At 30.6% G+C, this 16,854-nt stretch overlaps 2 protein-coding genes across 3 annotated transcripts; both read right to left on the bottom strand.

Annotated features, from left to right (window-relative positions):
• Nucleotides 1-280: 280 nt before the first annotated feature.
• On the bottom strand, nucleotides 281-2,104 carry LOC114182999 (AAA-ATPase ASD, mitochondrial-like). Its single transcript, XM_028069815.1, has one exon. It carries the CDS (start codon nucleotides 2,040-2,042, stop codon nucleotides 531-533), a length of 1,512 nt encoding a protein of 503 aa, XP_027925616.1. The 5' UTR covers nucleotides 2,043-2,104; the 3' UTR covers nucleotides 281-530.
• A 4,683-nt stretch (nucleotides 2,105-6,787) lies between these two features.
• LOC114183247 (putative uncharacterized protein DDB_G0270496) lies at nucleotides 6,788-14,876 on the bottom strand. Of its 2 annotated transcripts, XM_028070185.1 has the most exons (15): nucleotides 14,745-14,876; nucleotides 13,444-13,567; nucleotides 12,538-12,623; nucleotides 12,259-12,440; nucleotides 11,235-11,307; nucleotides 10,879-10,953; nucleotides 10,679-10,789; nucleotides 10,430-10,472; nucleotides 9,399-9,492; nucleotides 9,077-9,179; nucleotides 8,902-8,997; nucleotides 8,742-8,774; nucleotides 7,949-8,048; nucleotides 7,235-7,319; nucleotides 6,788-7,147 (listed from the first exon to the last, which is right to left on the bottom strand). In XM_028070185.1, exons 3-15 carry the CDS (start codon nucleotides 12,613-12,615, stop codon nucleotides 7,018-7,020), a joined length of 1,203 nt encoding a protein of 400 aa, XP_027925986.1. In that variant the 5' UTR covers nucleotides 12,616-12,623; nucleotides 13,444-13,567; nucleotides 14,745-14,876; the 3' UTR covers nucleotides 6,788-7,017. The 2 variants fall into 2 exon arrangements, with proteins under 2 accessions (XP_027925986.1, XP_027925985.1); XM_028070184.1 differs by lacking the exon at nucleotides 13,444-13,567.
• Between the last annotated feature and the right edge of the window lie 1,978 nt (nucleotides 14,877-16,854).

Consider the following 16,854-nt stretch of genomic DNA (forward strand, 5'->3'; position numbering starts at 1 on the left):
TGAACTCATTAAAAGATGACTTAGATAATTTACTCTAAGAATACACAAGTTGTCTATCAAACAAACTAGTTGTACTTGATTGTAGAAACAAAAGCAATATTTCATACAATTTTTCTATATAATACTTCAAAAACATATTTTTATTTATTTCTCTCCATCCTACTTCATCTTATTTTAATTAGAACAACTTATTGTATAAAAATAACTAATTAAGAATATACCAAACGGAGGAATAACCAAGCATATACATATCATCAATAATGCATTATTAAACCATACAAATTCAAATCCTGATAGAATACATTAATATACAAACCATGTACATAGTTTATAAATACATTAATTAATATATATACATAAAATCCTTACACAACGAAATCCTAATATGCACACCATACCAGTACACACTTATTTACATAATATATATACATGAGTTCAAATAATTTATTCACAGATAGATCACATGTTCTAATAGAATCTACACTGCAGCAAAAGCATATTGCATGCATATTAACTTCAATCTTCAAGTTTTATCCTTTTCCCATATCAATGGAAAAACCATTCTCCTTCACCTCTTTCCCAGCTTTTTCATCACGCTTTGCTTCTGCTAACTTCTCCTGCTCCTTTTCCTTCTCCTCCTTCAACCTAATTTCTTCTTCCTCAGCCTTCTTCTTTGCCTTCTTAAGAGATTCAATCAACTTCTTCAAGCATGTCTCCACATCATCCCTCTTCGACTTAGGCATCATGTTCTCAGCAACATCAGCAGGTGTCATCTTCGTCTCTTTCAGCAACCCCTCAACCACAGAAAACAAACCATGATAATCAACATCCAAATAATTCTTGGCAAGAACCTTAAAAGCCTCGTAACAACAATAAGAAAGTTCTATTTTCTTGTCCATTCTTCCACTTCTAATCAGAGCAGGATCAAGCTTTTCCACATAGTTCGTAGTAAAAATAATGATCCTCTCTCCTGCACAACCCGACCAAATCCCATCAATGCAGTTCAACAAACCCGACAATGTCACCTTGCTCTCTTTGTTATCTTCTTCCTCCGCCTTCTTAACAGGATCCTTCACCTCCCCACTCTTTTCCTTCTCCTTTTTCACCACCCTCTTCCCAGTAAGATCAAGAGAGCAATCTATGTCTTCAATCACAATAATAGACTTACTCGTTGTCTCAATCAGCAGTGTCCTTAACTGTGTGTTATCCTTCACTGCCGTCAACTCAAGATCATAAACATCATAGTACATGAAATTAGCCATGGCAGCAATCATGGTAGATTTTCCAGTCCCCGGAGGACCATACAGCAAATAACCACGCTTCCAAGCCTTCCCTATCTTGTCATAATACTCCTTTCCGTTCTTGAACGTGAGAAGATCCTCTATGATCTCTTCCTTCGCTGTTTTCTCCATAGCAAGGGTTTCAAACCTCGCAGGGTGCTCAAACACAACGTGGCTCCACCTCGATTTTCTATACCCTCCCCAACCGGTGTAAGAATTGTTGGTGAACAGCTTCAGTTGCCGATTCTTCAGTTTGAGCGATTTCCCTTGTTCCAACACGTGGGGGATGTAGGTGTTTGAAACGAGGTCTCTGTGGCGCTTGTGAAAGGTGAGGGTGTAGAACCTCTTCTCGTCAGAAGTAGGGTAAAACGAAAAGGACTGTGTTTTGATCATGCTCTTGTGAGAACCCCACCAGAGCTTGACCCCGTTGAAAATCTCTGTGATTTCTTCGTTGTCGTCCATGGAAAGAAGAAAGGGGCTGTTGCTCTCGGCGGCAGGTTCAGCTTTGAGCTTTCTGGCTCGCTGAGAAGAGTTCTGAGCGAGGTAGGTTTGGATGGCAGTGAAAAGCTCACTGTGTTTCAGACGTTCGCCTGAGAATTCAGGGAACGTGATTTGGATGTAAGGAGAAAGAAAACCTATTAGTTTGTGAGCGTATATTTGTACATAAGAACGTATGTGGGTTGGGATGAACTTGTCAAACACAGTGTATGCTATCATAACTGTTGCAGTGAATGACCCTATCAGAGACCACTCTGAACCCATTGCTATAAACTGGTTTTTCTCAGAAATTTTTCCCTGTTTTGTTCAATGAGTTCTAAATATCAGCGTTTGTGTGGAAGTTGTATATTTATAGGGAGGAAGAGTGTATAAAGAACACAGAGTTTCCTAGTGGTAACACCTCATTTTCATCGAAAATTCTTAGTATACTTTTGTCTTTTTGTTTAACTTTTTGGCATTTGTATTGTAGTAATATCAGAGGCAGCCATTTCTGACCATTCAAAGATCTTGGACCTCAGATGTTATTTTTTTCTACTTTACACTGTCATGCCTGCATTTAAATATGAGAAAATGCTTTATATATTCAAAATTTAAAAACTCTCCTTGAAAATGAGTCGCCTCAACAAAAAAAATTCGTCAAATTGAATATGAAAAAATATGAAGTAAATTTAAGTATATGGTCGGCTTAAATTAAATAAATATATAAATATTAAATGAATAAAGTTTTGAGTGAAATAAATAATTTAGATTTGATTGATGAATTGAAATTTTATGAATATCTGACACAGTTTTAGTTTATATTTTAATATATATATATATATATATATATATATATATATATATATATATATATTTGTAAATACATATAAATTTTAAATATGATATTTTTTTGTTAAAATTTAATAATAAATTATATAAAATTATTATTTGTTATAATAAAAATTATTAAAATTATATAGGTCATATTTTTTATTTAAAAATGTACTATATTTATATTGTTTATTTGAAAAAATAATTTTATTTATTGAAAATTTTTAATTTAAAAAAATCGATCAAATTTAACTTGTAATCTGAAAATTTTAAATTTAATTAAATAATCACATATAAATTTTAAAATATTAAATTAGATCCGAATATGATACAATCCCATCACATAAAAATTGTGGTAGGGGAAAGCTGTGCATGATAAGACTGAGAGAAATTACGAGTTTAGACTCTCTTTTTTTGCTGATTTTTTGTGTTGGCGTGAACTGATTATTAAAAATATACCGGGTTAATATTTTAAATATTTTAAAAAAATATTTAAAATATATTAATATATTACGAAGGTATAATAAAAAGTAAAAAGAAAATCAACAGAATCCAAATTCAAGAAATTAGAGAATATAACTCATTTAATTTTTAACATTTCTATAGTTTTTCTTTTTACTTTATTTTTCGATACAAGTCAGTAATACACAGAAGAATCTAGTTTAGTGATCACAAAAACCAAAACCAGATTTCAAGAAAAACTAAAATGACACCAGATTAAAATATAAAATAATAAAAACATACTCAAACTTGTATGATTTCATAAATTTACTGGATGGTGACAATGCAGTAGAAACCTGGCTTAATTCACTGAATCTCTACGAATAATTTATTTTTTAGAGCATTTTAACAGCTTAAAATTGTTTGAGTTAATGGTTGAATTCTTAAACATTAAATTTTGGTTTTGGAGGACAGGCTGGCATATTTAACCATCTATTTTTTTATTATAGAAGACAGGCTGGCATCACTTCAATATAAATATATTTATAGTCTCACTCTCACTGCCCTATACTAGTTGACTATACATTACATGACACTTCAAGAAATTAGACTTTACTGTTTTCATCTGCCACATTTTTTTATAAAAATTTGTTTCTTTTTATGATGACATTTTAAAGTTCAAGACGGTTTCAAAATATGTTTTGGCGATTATATTCTTATATTAGCTTTAATTTCAACTATTTTATTCATTTGTTGAAAAATGTCTCACCTAAACTTACATGAATAAGGGATTTAATTTAAATCAAAAATAAATATTTAAAACTAAAATTATTGATATTTGAGTTTTTTCTATCGAAATTTGGCTACCCAATAATCGTATTGTTGAATTTACTTGTATTATTTTCTGCAATGCAATTTTTATGGTTAGTAAATATGATTTAAATTAATAAACAAGAAAGGTAAGGAACAAAATAAGAACCTAGTATACACTTTTAAGAAACTCATGCTTCTTAATATGAGGAAAATTATGACAGATAAAAATTAATTGATAGAGAAGTATTAATTTACATTAATTTGTGGTGTTTATGTGCATATGAAACTTGCATGGAAAAATTGCCCAATTAGCAAAGATTGTGTATATAATTAAAAAATCATGTTCCTGTTGATCAAATTTTTATTTGTATATACGCGGCGGCTATTAACTAATACGAGAGTGACGTGGCATCTTTAAAAAGTGGACATTTTCTATGTTTAGATCATAAAAGAATAATTTTTCAATAAAAAATAGAAATCAACTTTTCTGGAAATCACTTAATCTGACGGACAAATCGTGATTAAAACTTATAAATCAAACTCTTAATAAAAAAATATTCATTAATAAATTTGAAACTGTAATTAAAAAAATTAGACAACAAAAATTAGACTAATATTCCAATCATAAGAAAAAGAACAAAAAATTTTGTGTGAATGCAAGAGGCTATTAATAGGATAAATCTCGTAAATTATTAAATAATATGCAAAGGACGTTTAAATCTAAATAATTCAGGACATCATATATATTACATATAAACTTGTTTATAAATTTTTAAAAACTATACAGTCGTATACAAATTTTATATATAAACTAAAATTGTTCTTTTATTTTAGATTCAAATATGACATGATTATTATATTATATTCATAAATATATTTTTGACATGTGGTGAAATAATAATATACAAAGACTTTTACCTGCCTCCAGTAACTCATCTGAATGTTTATTGGGCAAGTTGTTGTTTTGTCCTAATTTTTCTCTCCAACCATTCAAAAGTTTCTTGATTGTGACATTTCATTTAGGCCTAATTTTTCTCACTTTCTCATTGACCTCAAATTGACCATAAAGTAAGAAGAACCAATATCTTGGACCCCAAGATACACCTTCTTTTGTATTAATTTCTATTTGTATCTTTGCGTTTGAAAAGTTCATGAAAGTTTAACTTGGCCAATCAACAATGGTTGCGTGTAAACACAAACCACATATTATTTATTCACATTAACATGAATGGCGTGATAGATTTTGATTCTGTTTAATACCAAAACAAATGTTCTACAACTGCTTCTCAATGACAAAAGAAGACTGCATTTTTGTGGCCAAAAGATTCTTTAAATATATAGAGTCTAAGTTGTTATTTAACCACAAATAATTGTTAGCATGTTTTTAAGGTGATTGTTGTAAGAAATAATAAATAAATTTATTATATATGGTAGTTTATAATTTCATGAAATTTAAAATATAGCTTTATTTTAACAATTTTTTTTAATTACTCTTTAAAAAAATAAATAATTTCAAGAGTTTATCGAGAAGATGTGACTATTGGAGATGTCTAAAGGTTGATCATTCAACCTAATTATAATTATTTATTATTCTTTTCGAATTTCGAATTAAATATAAATAATTTAGAAATATTTCATAATATATTGGGTCACATCATTTATACTTTGTAATTAATCCTTAAAAGACTTTTAAAATATAATAAGTAATGAAATCAAGATTAATAAATAAGTATTCATTAATTAATAATGATAGAACATTTTTTTAAACTGAATATATATTGTTCAAATATCTTGTTAAAAAAGAAAACGAAAAGCTTACACCAAAAAGGATAATTAATTTCAACACCTACAAAACCTTCACCTCCAACCATATTCTTTGACAATTTAATATTAAAATGTTTAATTAATAATTTAATTATATACTTAGAACTTTTTTAATTTGTTTTGGTCTCTGCATTATTTTTTTTTACTCAACTGATTTTCTATTTCATTTTTTAAAAAAAACACTTAATATTTTGAAAGAGAGACTCGATATAATCTTTGACATTAAATTAACACTAGTATCGTTTGGAAGTATAACCGTCAAATTCTTGATTTGTCATATATCAAATATGAGTAATCTTCTGATTGAAATGTATAACATGAAAAAATAAAATAAGGATTTCAAAGTAAAATATGACTCGAATTTTGATTTTCTATTTAAAATGTGTCATTTATCAAAATCAAAGGAAAATTAAGGTAAAAGATAACTTTGATTTTGACACATGATATAAATTTTGACATAAAGATACTTTCAAAAAGTATTAATATCAATCTAATGGTGTGGGTAATATTGAGTATGCTTACAAAAATAGGAACTCAATTGAAAAAAAAAAACCAAAACTAATCAAAAATATAAATACACCAAATAAATTATTAATTAAGTCATTAAAAACAATAGCTCAAAAGTAAGAACATCAATATACGTTGGATGACTACTTGAATGAGGGTATAGAAAGGGCGAGATGGACACTTTAAAAACTGGGGTGTGGAAAGAAAATATGAAAGTGGAGGAAGAAATTGTCTTAACAAAATGTCATGGAGGATCAAATCGACCCAAAATTAAAAGTTAGGTCACCGTGGAATGGGTTTTTTGACACTCCAAAAAAGAAAGCTGGTATAATAATAACCATTTCTCATTCCTAAAAGCTCAATCCGAAATGAATGTGGTTTATGGTGTACGTTTGATTTGTTGTTAGCGTCTAACTCATTTTTCCAAACACACCGTAAAAGATAAAGCTGGTTAGGAACATTTTACCAAAATGATGTCTTTTCGCGTCCTCAGGTATTTCACTGCTTGAACTATTCATTGCAAATGACAATAATCTCCATGGTTTTCCTTAGAATTAAAAATTTGACCCTAATAAAGTGAATAAGGTAGCAAACATGCATTTTAAACAGGCATATTGAGGCAAATTCAGAACTATATTATGTTAGAACCAAGCCATTGCTCACCATCATTTGAGCCCGTATCACACTACTCGATGAACATCGAAGGAGAAACGAGGCATCTGAATAGATTTACATTGTCTCGTGGAGGAAAAAATAATGAAATTCCTCAAATAATAAACATAATGTAGGAGACATTAGTATACAACATGTTTAGGGCAAAACTGAGGCCAACCATGATAATGATTTATGAGGCTGCAGCAGATGATCTTTGTGTCTTCAATCCAAACAGGTTTTCGAATAACTTCGGAGCCATAGGAGGAATATTGGCAGGTAGTGGGGCCATAAAATTTACTATCTTTTCATGAACATTATACCTTCACCAAATTATTAAACAAATTATTCAGTTCATAAACGACTGCAAGATACGTACACAACGGTTAAATGTTACATCCTACAATTACCTTATCTTGCGACTTTTGGATGCACGACGATCGACAATTTTTCTTTTCTTAGGTTGCATTCTCTTCAAAGCATAAAATGCTTTTTCTGCACAAATAAAACAAGAAAATGAAGTGTAATTAATTACACACAAAGAAAGCACAGTTAAATCATATTTTAGGGGTAGATAACTGAACAACGGTGAAAAAAAGGAACATGTTTAGATTCAAGTCTCTGATATTCTGGACTCACTGTTCAGAGGATTGTACAACGGGCAACAATCAGATAATTCTAAACCCCTTGTTTTCAATTCCCCGATTATTCAAATGTAAAAGATGCCATAATTTTCAGATGGCATAATTTTCAGAAGCGGCCAGCATTGTGAATAATTCACATTTATTTGTTGAAGGGAAATGTTAGTAGTATCTACCCCTTGGTACTAGTGTAAAATCTGGATCTAACAGAAAGTTAAAATTCAAAACCGTCATGTTGGTCACTCCTGCTAAGCTAAACTCAAATTTAGTCATTTGTGCATGTTAGTGGTGTGCGACTTTCAAAAGCCACTATGAAATTTAAAACGATTAAAAATAATTCAAAAATGCAAGAACATTTTGTGCATTATCATGACAGTATGTTGTTATCAAGTACAACGACAATTAAAAGCTACAAATATCAAATTGCATTTGACATAGAAATGTTGCTATAAAAGATTAATTAGCCAAAAAGAAATTGTGTACCAGATGATGAAGGATCAACTGTCTCGAAAAATTCTTTCAATAATTGCTGGTAAAATTCAGAGTCATCCAGAAGTTCGGGATCACCGTCAGTAGGTGTCTCCTGCAAAGCAAGCAATGAATAGGAAGTTAGGATTGTATATCGCACGTTGTAAGATCCTACAAAATTCATGCAAACACAAGCACTGCACATACATATAACAGATGAGAAGAGGATAATAAATAGAGAACCAAGCAGCTATCAAATTCTGTTATTCAGTTACAGGTTGTGCATTCATATGATATATTGGAGGTGGGTATTCAGAAATGAGAAAAAAACTTATCGAAAGGGATTTTCCTCTTCTCTCTTTTTATTTTAAAATCCTATTCTTTCTCTCATTCTTATGGAGTAAGTCCTCAGTCAGAGGCCATCTATACATCTCTGCATTTTACTTGAAAGTTTTATCAATCACACACTACTATCCCATAATCCTGCATGGCTATCTCACCTGATCTCAACAAATTCCAATTGAGTAAAATGTATAAAGTGATGAAACTTTAAAGCAGTTGACAAACCTAATTCTCAATTTGGAATGTAACCTCAAACATGTCTCTATTAGTAGTCTAATTTCCAGCAATTAAAACATTTTTACCACCGGTCTTATTGATCATAAAACAAAAAAAAAATGTTGAGAAAAAGGGACGTTTCAAGACCCACTGCTAAGCAGCATGCTATAACCTCAAAAAGTTATTGAATTTTGAACATCCTGCACATAAATCATAACTTGGAAATTAGTACTTTCTTTACAAGGCTTACCGCTTCTTTAGGTTTATCATCATCCTCTGGAACCTGAAAAAAAGTGGCACCAATGACAAAGATAAATAAACCAGCTTTTTAATTTAACAAACTCCTTGTGCCTAACCTCATACGGAAAAAACACAATTTAAACCAACTAAAGATTAAGAGAATGGCTTACATGTCCAAATACATTCACAACTGATCTTCTCAGCCGCATCTGCTTGATCATTCTACTGGGATCTCTCATATAAGCAGAGACTTGATTGCTAATATCCTATGATGGGGAAAAATTAGGAGTAAACACCCATCCATCACAAAAAAGAAAAATCCCAAAACCAGTTAAAGAACCTGACCTGATTAAAAGCATGCAATTTTCCCTTAATGGCAGCAGCCCCAGTTGTTACTTGGGTCATTCGCTGCCATTTGTTGATTGACTTGTCTCTGAAAGATGCTATGCTGCAAGATACAAACATGAATAGCATTAAATGCACAAACATATAAATCTGTATAAAGTGACAAAAAATGTATAATTTGAGAGAAGTTTTGTTTCGAGCATTGCTGATGCAAAGAAAAAGCTCACAAAACAAAACTTAGAAGCTTCAATGCTGCAGCAGCTTGATAGAGGAATTACATGCGTAGCAAAATACTGCTGCATTGAGAACACTATAAAAATACCTCTTGTGCATCTGTGAAATTTGTGACCATTCCTGATCGACATTCTCATTCAAATGCTTAGAAACATCTAAATCTGTTGATAACCTTTCTGAACCTTCAAGTGGAGGGTGAAAAAGTTGGTTACTTAGAAAAAATATCCAAGGTTCAACCAAACATGCAACAAATATTGAAGTAATATTAGTATTAATATTAATCAACAACATAAATATTCAGTGGACCTGAATAACTTGTACAAGAAGTGCAAGAATGAGCCTAAAGATGAACCCAATTTTATTTGATTACATGATAGTTTCACAATATTTTTAATTGTTCAACTTAGAAACTACTAAACCAAAAAAGGGGAACTGAATGAAACTGATCTAAAATTGCAATATTAAATTCAACTATTTCTTGAAATGGGAAAAGAATAAGTGGTGAACTTTAGTTAGATCATTAGATGTTTCTCTATCTGCTGTCAACCATAATAATAAAACAAAACTTTAAAGTATACAAGAAATAAAATATTTCTTGTAAAGGAGTACATAGACACAAAACTTATCAATTTTAGATGATTATCATGTCGCACTTCTAACTTTTCCTTCTCTCAATTCTTCCAACCATTTTCAGCTTGAGGACCATTTTATTAATTCACAAATGTGTTCATTAATAAGGTTGGTTAAAGATAATAATATGAACCTTGTCACAAATATTTCATGAAAGTCTAAAAAATGGATAAGTTGCTTTAAGCTTCAAGTACATATCACGTATTACTGAAATGAAAGTGAAGCATGGTCCATATAATAGGCACACCAACAAAAAATAGGAGAAAACTTGAATAAAGTCCATTTTCCTAAAAGAACTGCAACGGTAGTTTACCATTACTTAAAAAGAATGTGTTATAATGCATAAGTCCTACCACTAGATAGCAACTCCAAAGATATGTCAACAAGCATTAAAGTAAAACAAGGTATCAATCAAGTACAAAAAGATGAGACAAATAAATCGTATAAAGAACTAGAAAGGGAAATTAGAACAATAGAGAAACAAGTTACCAACTGTGGCTTGGGTAATTGATGGGTTCCTAGCAGACAGAGCCTGGAGCAAGAAAAAAAATCAGTGACTATGAAATCAGTCGTCATATATAGTATTTTGTATATATAAAACTTCATAAGACAAAAACTGGTGAAATATAGAAAGGAAACATCCAACACAAACAAGCCTTGTCCACTAAATAAAATATATGAAACAGGCATGAGAAAAAATCTTATTCTTTTATTTAAATTTCCAGCCAAAAATTGCACCTCTTGCAGTTCCAATATAGAATCTAAAGTCTCCTTGGATGAAGTCACCAGATCTGAATATGCTACTTTAACTGCCTCATCTGCTTCACAGAACGAAGACTTGATTGGTTCCTGCACACAATTTAATTCTACCATGTTTAGCCACGACATTCAGGTAAGATAAAACAGTAAATCACATTAAAACTGAAGTAGGAAAATACCTGCGGTAACCTATTTGAACTTGAGAATGGCTTCTGAAGTAAGAACCTAAGCTCAAGAACTTTGTACCAGAGGGCCTTAAGATGAAACAAATTTTTGGTTATGTTACTACTTATTGTTGTTACAAAAGAAGACACAAAAATGATACTGAAAGGAAAGGTGATTGACTAAATCTACAACATCTAAGGACGGATTAACAACTAAGAAACATCCTTCAAATTAATACAATGCAAAGCGAAAGGAGAAACATAATATTAAATAAATGGAGAAAAAATAAAAGACAATAGCATGTACCATACTAACACAAAAAAAAAAAAAAAAAAATAGTCCAGGTACAATTCAAACAATAAAAGTATACCTTCTGGCTTTTCACAGCTTGACCCTTGAGAAGATCTTCATCCTTATGATGCTTCAAGTTCTTCAAAGTATCTCTAAAGGTAGAAAGTTAAATTTCAGATATCTCAGAATCCACACAATTTAAAGATGAAGGAAAATAATAAAACAGGTTCACTATCACTCAAATAATTCATAGAAGGAACTGATTAAATTTGACTGCATTTCTCTCATTATCAATAGAGTCAATTTAATAAGAATCTTTAACATTATACAAGGAAACTTTGCCTATAACTATACAACAAAATTTTGTCGGATAGATGACTAATTTACAGTTATTCAAGTTAGTCAATTAATGAAATAATACAGCATAAATCAGCTATTCCAATATATACTGTAGAGAAATTATAGGGAATTCAATAAGATATAAATAAATCAAGTATTTTGCTAATCCATTGATATTAATAATGGTTAGAAAGATGAATCCAAATCATCGGATTGATAGCTGACCAAAATCCTCATATTAATTTACTTAGCATCAAAGCACACGTTACCTGGGAAGCAATATCTTACAAATATTTTGAAATGTGAAAACTCTAAGTCAAATGCTATTGGCGAGTATACAAGAGATTGAAGAACAAAACATTTAAGAGAAAACAACATAATGATGGAACAATAACTATTAAGTAGATAAATACAATTATAACTGAAAATCCTTGCAAAAAACAATTTTATCACGATCCATTGTTCCAAGAGTATTATTCATTTCGTAACAAGTACTAATAGCAAATAAAAAACATTAAAACAGAGTACTTTTGTGTGTCTGAATTATATTTGACACAACAAAAATGTATTTGATTTTTTACACAATAAAATTTATGCTCACTTAACAAAAATAGCCCAAGCAAAACAAGTACAGTATACCCAAACGAAGACTTCACTGGAACTTGTCAGTGACATAATTCCAAAATGTTGCAAATAGCCATAAAGATTAAGTACCATCTATTTTTATAAACTAAATGTATATCAAATGTTAGAAGGAAACTCACAGCTCCTGATGATGAAGATCTCTATATTCTTTCTCAAGCTGTTCCATCTCATCATTATTCCATTCACTATGCTCTCTTGTCCCATCATCCTCATCATCTGTTACCTTCTGTCCATCCTCCTCCTCTCCACTGTCATCATCAAAATCATCCTCCTCACCATCGTCATCATAATCATGCTCCACCTACATTAGGAAAACAACCCTTAAATCAAAATTCATAAGAAAATCATTAAGGTTATATAACATACTAATTATTTTAAAATTTTGCAGCAATCCATACCTCTTCATACTCCACACTATTGTAATCATCTGAATCACTCTCACTTTTTGCTCTTTTTCGAGATTTTTTGGCAGCCATTTTCACACCTAAATTTATTTTTTAAAAAATAGCACATTATACATCTACTTAAAAAGTATTAATTAACTAATTAATTAACTACAATCACAGGTGTCAATGAAGAATAAACAGGTAGGTGGTCATGTGAAGCCCTGATCAAGCACCTAAATTAGCACTAAACCAATACTATACAGTCATTTGAAACACAAGAATCAAGACAACTTCAAATATGGTAATCAAAATGTTGTATACTAATTACAAGCTGAAAAGGATTCAATAGAAATATAATTAATCAAGAGTGAACGTTCCAGTTTTTAGTAAACATTACATTCCCCCATTCCCTGGACCCCACCATAACTGGAACTTTGTAGCACCAAGTTACCCTTTTTGTTTAGTACCCACATTTGCAGAGCCTGATAAATCTACTGTCAGTTGTATCTCAAATGCCTCTGGCCTTTGAAACAAAGATTCACCATTGCGCTTTTCTTTCCTAAGAAATTACTAATATATTTTCAGTTTTTCCAAATAAAGGTGACTCGTGTATTTTATGGGGAATTTACAACTTCATATGACTTTGACTTTTAATTAGGTGATAACTTTCAGTGGTATGCAACAATTTTTTAATACATAATGGAAGAGATGAGAGTGAAAATGAATAATGTTTTTTTGTGATTTAAGTTGTACTGATTTTTTAAAATGTGTATCTGTTGATATGAAATTGTTAGGTTTGTAAATTAAATCCAGGGTTTGTAAACTAAACTATGCTATGTTAGTTTATACATTCTCCAGCCTTTTGACACTGGAATTGAGAAATCTAAATTTACTTGATGAAAATGTAAATGAACTAACCTCAACTGTTCATTCAACAAGCAAATTGTCCTGTTTCAGCCTTGTAGGTTGAAGTTAAGAGACTTACTAAAAAATTAGTCCTAAATAATGATTTGAAGACTTTTAATAACAATAGCTCCAAAACCTATTTCAACAAGCAAATTGTCATGAATCAGCCTTGTAGGATGAAAGTGACTTTTTTAAAGATTTTAGACCTACAAAATCATTCTTGATTTCAATAACAACAGCACTATAAACTGTATTTTGACTCATATCATGCATTCTGAAAGATACTAGGTGGTTACATAAAGTAATTGAAGAATGTTAGGAACCAAGAATCAGAATGAAAAAGAAAAGAAATATTTATTGAATAGAAGAGAAACATCTCCTCCAAGAGTTTCCCCTTCACAGTTGGTGCTAAGGTTCAATTTACAATGACAACAAATCAAAATCTATCCTCCTATTCTTCTTCCCCTATTGATACCTAATTAACAACACCTCTAACTAACTAACATCATTATTCTAACTCTTTGGATCCTGATTGTTGAAAATTTTCTCACAAGTCTTACAGGTTTAGTTAATCTATAGCCTTTTCCTCAAAATCAAACGAAAATTCTGGAAATTATTCAGTGAGTATTATGAATATTGAATTTAAAAGATGACACAAGCGAGGTCTTTAATGAACCACTTTCAACACTAAAGTACTTTTCTCTGTATTGTGGCTCCTAAGGAGTGGAGAAGAACATGAACTTTATGTACAGTTAGTCACTTGAATTTATTAGAGTGATATGTGAACATACTAATCTGTTGTAAAGTGTGGAAACTGTATGCTACTTGATTACAGTAAATTGAACTAATAACAGACACCTTAAAATACTATGATATTGCAAAGAAGAAGTACGCAAGGCTACAAAACAATAGTTTGTCTAAATCTTTCAACCATGTTGTCTGTCTTTGGGTCAATATGGGTGTAACAAACTTAAATATTTTTTAGAAAAAAATTGAATATAAAGGTGATTAATTTGTGAGCTAAAATCCTATACCCTAAATCCTAAACCCCCTCTCGCAGTCACAGGGCTCACGGCCCTTGAAGTCGCAGGGGCTCACCTGCAACGCTTAGCCTATGTTCTTCCACTTTTTGTTTTGTTCCTCATCTCTGTCCCTTCTAGTGTTCCTTTTACTAATCTACTTGTTTCTTGGTTGTTCTACTATGACTTGTGCATTAACTTTAAAAGTGCGTTTAGGGTTTGTTAAGAAATTGAGAATGAAAATCAGTGAAATCAATTAAGAGTGAGCTTTAAATCCAAAATCAACATACATACCTGACGAAAGTGAGATTGAGATTGATTAAGGCGAGCAGAACAGAACACCTCGATGAAGTGAGGTTGCGGCTTCTTCGGTCTTCAACTGTAGCCTTGAGATGCTTGCTGTGGTGAGGGTATAGGGTTTTAGCTCACAAGGATATTAAAAACTTTTGCATTTTTTAAATATATATTAAAATTAAAAACTTATAGAAAAAATAAAATTAAAAACAATAATATTTTTTTTGTAAATATTCTTTAAACTAAATTTAATTAATTAAACGTAACATATTAACAAAATGTAAAACATTTATAATTAATAATTGAAAACAGACAAAAAAATACATGTATATAATTTTCCACAGAAATTCACGTGTGTTTTATGGTCACTTAATATTTTATAGAAATATCAAATGTCTAATTACTTTTAATATGCAACTATTTTAAAAAAATTGTTATAAATATAATCCTAAAATGTTAACAAATGTATTTAGATATATATGTCACCCACGATATCTTTTAAATTAAACTAGTAATTTAACCTTCTATATTGCACTTTATAACACATCATTGTAATATTATAAATTTACTGTATATGAGTATTTATTATTTAATTGAAATGTTTCATGTTCTGAGGAAAAATACTTAAAAAAATAACTAAAGTTAAAAATATATTTATACGACAATTTATATAGAATATTAATGTTATTGGAATATATTTAAAACTTAAATAATAAAAAATATTATGGTGTATTAGAAATCTATTATAAATTTATCATGTTTTACCATATATAGTGCCAAAGAGTATATTCAGGAAGACATATTTTTACTGTGAACAAAGTAATGAAGTATTTGGTTTTGGTTTTGATGTGACTATATGACTAGAAGCACCATTTTATGTTCAGAGTGAATTAACTTATGATATTTGAATTGCGTAAAGGAACGCGCCAGGAAAGAGCGTATGAAGCATGGAGAAGAAGAGTATCCAATGATTATTGGGGGATTGCGTGTCTGGTTAAGAAGACACAAAGTGAAACGCACGGGGGCAATGATGGGACCACGTGGCACAACATGACATGCTCATGCACGTGAATTTCGATGTGTTCCCCACGTGACTCCTCTTCCTTTGTCCCCCACCCTTTTATGGATGCCCCCTCTCCCCCCACTTCTCACCCTTTTTCTCTTCCAAACCTCATTTCTTTTATTCATCACACAAACCAATTCAGGGAAAAAGTTTCTACCCATTAATTTAATCACTCAAAATGTCTAAAATTTCACATTTCATAGAAAAAAATATAAAATATGGGGACAAATCTACATGTCATTTTCCCATCATTAATCTGAATCTAATGATTCATCACATTATTGTAATTGAATAAAGCCCTCACTGAGTTGTGCATGATAATGAAAGAATTAAAATTTACACATAATTTTAAGACAAGTCACATACACTGACATTCTCTCACCCTTTTCTTCGGTGAATAAACTAGTCCAAGTTTTTTTTATCTTTACTAAGTGAATTCAATTAAGTATTTTTCTTTTATTTTTGTCATAATAATGATTCTCATGTTTAATAAAAAGTAATCGAGGAATGCATCTTATTATACAGTAATTGTTTCAGAAAGAAAAAACATGTGTGAGCATATAGACATGATTATTTTTGGAACAAAATATTTGTAAGATTGATGATGTTTGAAGAGGATTGTAAAGTTTTGCAATGAGAGAGTAGATTTGGTATTGGAAAATCTAAAGGTGAAATGAATATAAATAATTTAGGAATCATGTACCTCTAGCAAATGGACATGAGAAGATCATATATAGATGACAAGAATCTTTTTTTGTATTTGGTTTGCCCCTTATAAGAGCAGAATATTCTGCTTACATCACTTTCATCCATTAATTTTGGTGTGAAAATATTGGAATGGATATTATTTATGGAGTGGGTTGCAATCACATCATGGGTTTGTGATGATGGAAAGTTTGCATGAACTTTGTGGATATTGTTCCCTCCAAACTCTAATTTCTTCAAACTCTCAACCACCAAATCTTTTATTCATCTTTTCAAACTCTTCCCACTCCTTATATTCATTTTATCTTCAACTTTTTCTCAATCATTTTCTTTATCTTATTT

The sequence above is a fragment of the Vigna unguiculata genome, chromosome 5 (genome assembly GCF_004118075.2).
Source record: "Vigna unguiculata cultivar IT97K-499-35 chromosome 5, ASM411807v1, whole genome shotgun sequence".
NCBI classification, from domain to species: domain Eukaryota; kingdom Viridiplantae; phylum Streptophyta; class Magnoliopsida; order Fabales; family Fabaceae; genus Vigna; species Vigna unguiculata.

Excerpts from the sequence above, each read along its gene's own strand:
- LOC114182999 (XM_028069815.1), bottom strand. The coding sequence starts at position 2,042 with ATGGGTTCAGAGTGGTCTCTGATAGGGTCATTCACTGCAACAGTTATG.
- LOC114183247 (XM_028070184.1), bottom strand. The coding sequence starts at position 12,615 with ATGGCTGCCAAAAAATCTCGAAAAAGAGCAAAAAGTGAGAGTGATTCA. Across the intron at positions 7,320-7,948 it reads AGTTGATCCTTCATCATCTG|AAAAAGCATTTTATGCTTTG; the intron begins GTACACAATTTC and ends TTATTTGTGCAG. Across the intron at positions 7,148-7,234 it reads TCCAAAAGTCGCAAGATAAG|GTATAATGTTCATGAAAAGA; the intron begins GTAATTGTAGGA and ends AATTTGGTGAAG.